The 1,479-nt window shown below is 50.4% G+C and overlaps 1 protein-coding gene across 1 annotated transcript; it reads right to left on the bottom strand.

Annotated features, from left to right (window-relative positions):
* Positions 1–497: 497 nt before the first annotated feature.
* Positions 498–1,241, bottom strand: LOC106002162 (disks large homolog 4-like; the record flags this gene model as incomplete). The annotated part of the gene is made up of 3 exons (XM_013037080.1): positions 498–692; positions 821–957; positions 1,072–1,241. Coding segments are annotated over 3 exons (502 nt in total), but the record flags the coding sequence as incomplete, so codon positions are not given.
* Positions 1,242–1,479: the final 238 nt, after the last annotated feature.

Genomic DNA, 1,479 nt, shown 5'->3' with positions numbered 1-1,479 from the left:
GCTGGTGGCTCATGCCTACAATCCTAACTACTCAGGAGGCTGAGATCTGAGGATCATGGCTCAAAGCCAATGGAAGGAAGAAAAGACTCCTATCTCCAAAACAAACAACTAGAAGTGGAGCTGTGGCTCAAGTGGTAGAGTGCTAGCCTTAAGCACCAAAGCTGAGGGACAGAGCTCAGATCCTGAGTTCAAGCCTCAGGAATAGCACCAAAAAAAAAAAAAAAAAAAAAGGCAAGTGGAGCCTTTTATCTGCCTATACTTTTAAGGAGCAGAAGAATCCTCTATTCCTTGAGTATTTCATCAAATGAGCCTTAAAATTGAGTGGGCCTCATGTCCTGCCAAGGAAAAAAAGCACTGATGATATTTTCTAGTGCTTCTGCAGTAACTGATTTTTCCATCTCTTCTCCAACCACTGCAAGCATCAGAGGCTATGGCCATTTCATGGAGATAATTTACAGAGGAACGGCCACAAAGGATGACACAGACTTGCATGTATGTCATGAGGGTAATGAGTCAGGGGGAGCTTTGGGGTTTGGAGGGCTCTCACAGGTTGTGATGTCTGGGGGAGCATAGCTGTCACTCAGGTAGGCATTGCTGGGCTTGGCCACTTTTAGGTAGACAACATCATAAGTGTTCTTCAGGGCTGCCACAGCATCTTCATGCATGACGTCCTCTAGCCCCACACTGTTGACCTGGGGAGGAGAGGGGAGGGAAGGGACAAGGGAAGCAGTGTTCAAACAGAGCCAGAAATGGCCCCAAGGTAGACACAAGGAGCCTCCAAGGGAAACCCAGGGGCAAGAAATGTGAGGCAGGTCCTCACCGCCAAGATCTTGTCTCCAATCTGCAACCTCCCATCCTTGTGGGCGGCACCCCCTTCGATGATCTTAGTTACATAGATGCTATTATCACCGGGGATGTGCTGGTTCCCTACGCCCCCTGCGATGCTGAAGCCAAGACCTGGATGATGGGAAGAACAAGGTGCATGCCCATGTGTCTGGGAAGCAGGCCTGGGAGATGAAGGGAAGTAGTACAGCTTAAATGGAGATGGGGGGGGGGGGAATAGCTTACTACCTTTAGGCCCCTTGATGAGTTTGATCTCCATGACCTTCTCAGCTGGAGGTTTCCGGCGCATGACATAGAGGCGCACGATGGAGCCTGCCTCTTTGAGGGCCTCCACTGCTGCTGAGTGGGTCACTTCCCGCACATCCACTTCATTTACAAACAGGATGCTGTCATTGACCCTAGGAACAGTATACTAGGACTAAGCCAAGGGCTTCTGGTTGCCCTGACCCTCTTTTCTTTTTTTTGTTGTTGTTGGTGGTGGTGGTGGTGGGGCCTGAACTCTGGGCCTGGGCACTGTCCCTCAGCTCTTCAGCTGTAAGCTTAGCACTCTACCACTTGAGCCACAGCACCACTTCCGGCTTTTTCTGCTTATGTGGTGCTGAGGAATCGAACCCAGGGCCTCATGCATGCAAGGCA

Source organism: Dipodomys ordii, unplaced genomic scaffold, assembly GCF_000151885.1.
Source record: "Dipodomys ordii isolate 6190 unplaced genomic scaffold, Dord_2.0 Scaffold3856, whole genome shotgun sequence".
In the NCBI taxonomy this organism is placed as follows: Eukaryota; Metazoa; Chordata; class Mammalia; order Rodentia; family Heteromyidae; genus Dipodomys; species Dipodomys ordii.
Note: the sequence above shows the minus strand (reverse complement) of the source record. Positions and strands in the feature narration are given on the sequence as shown.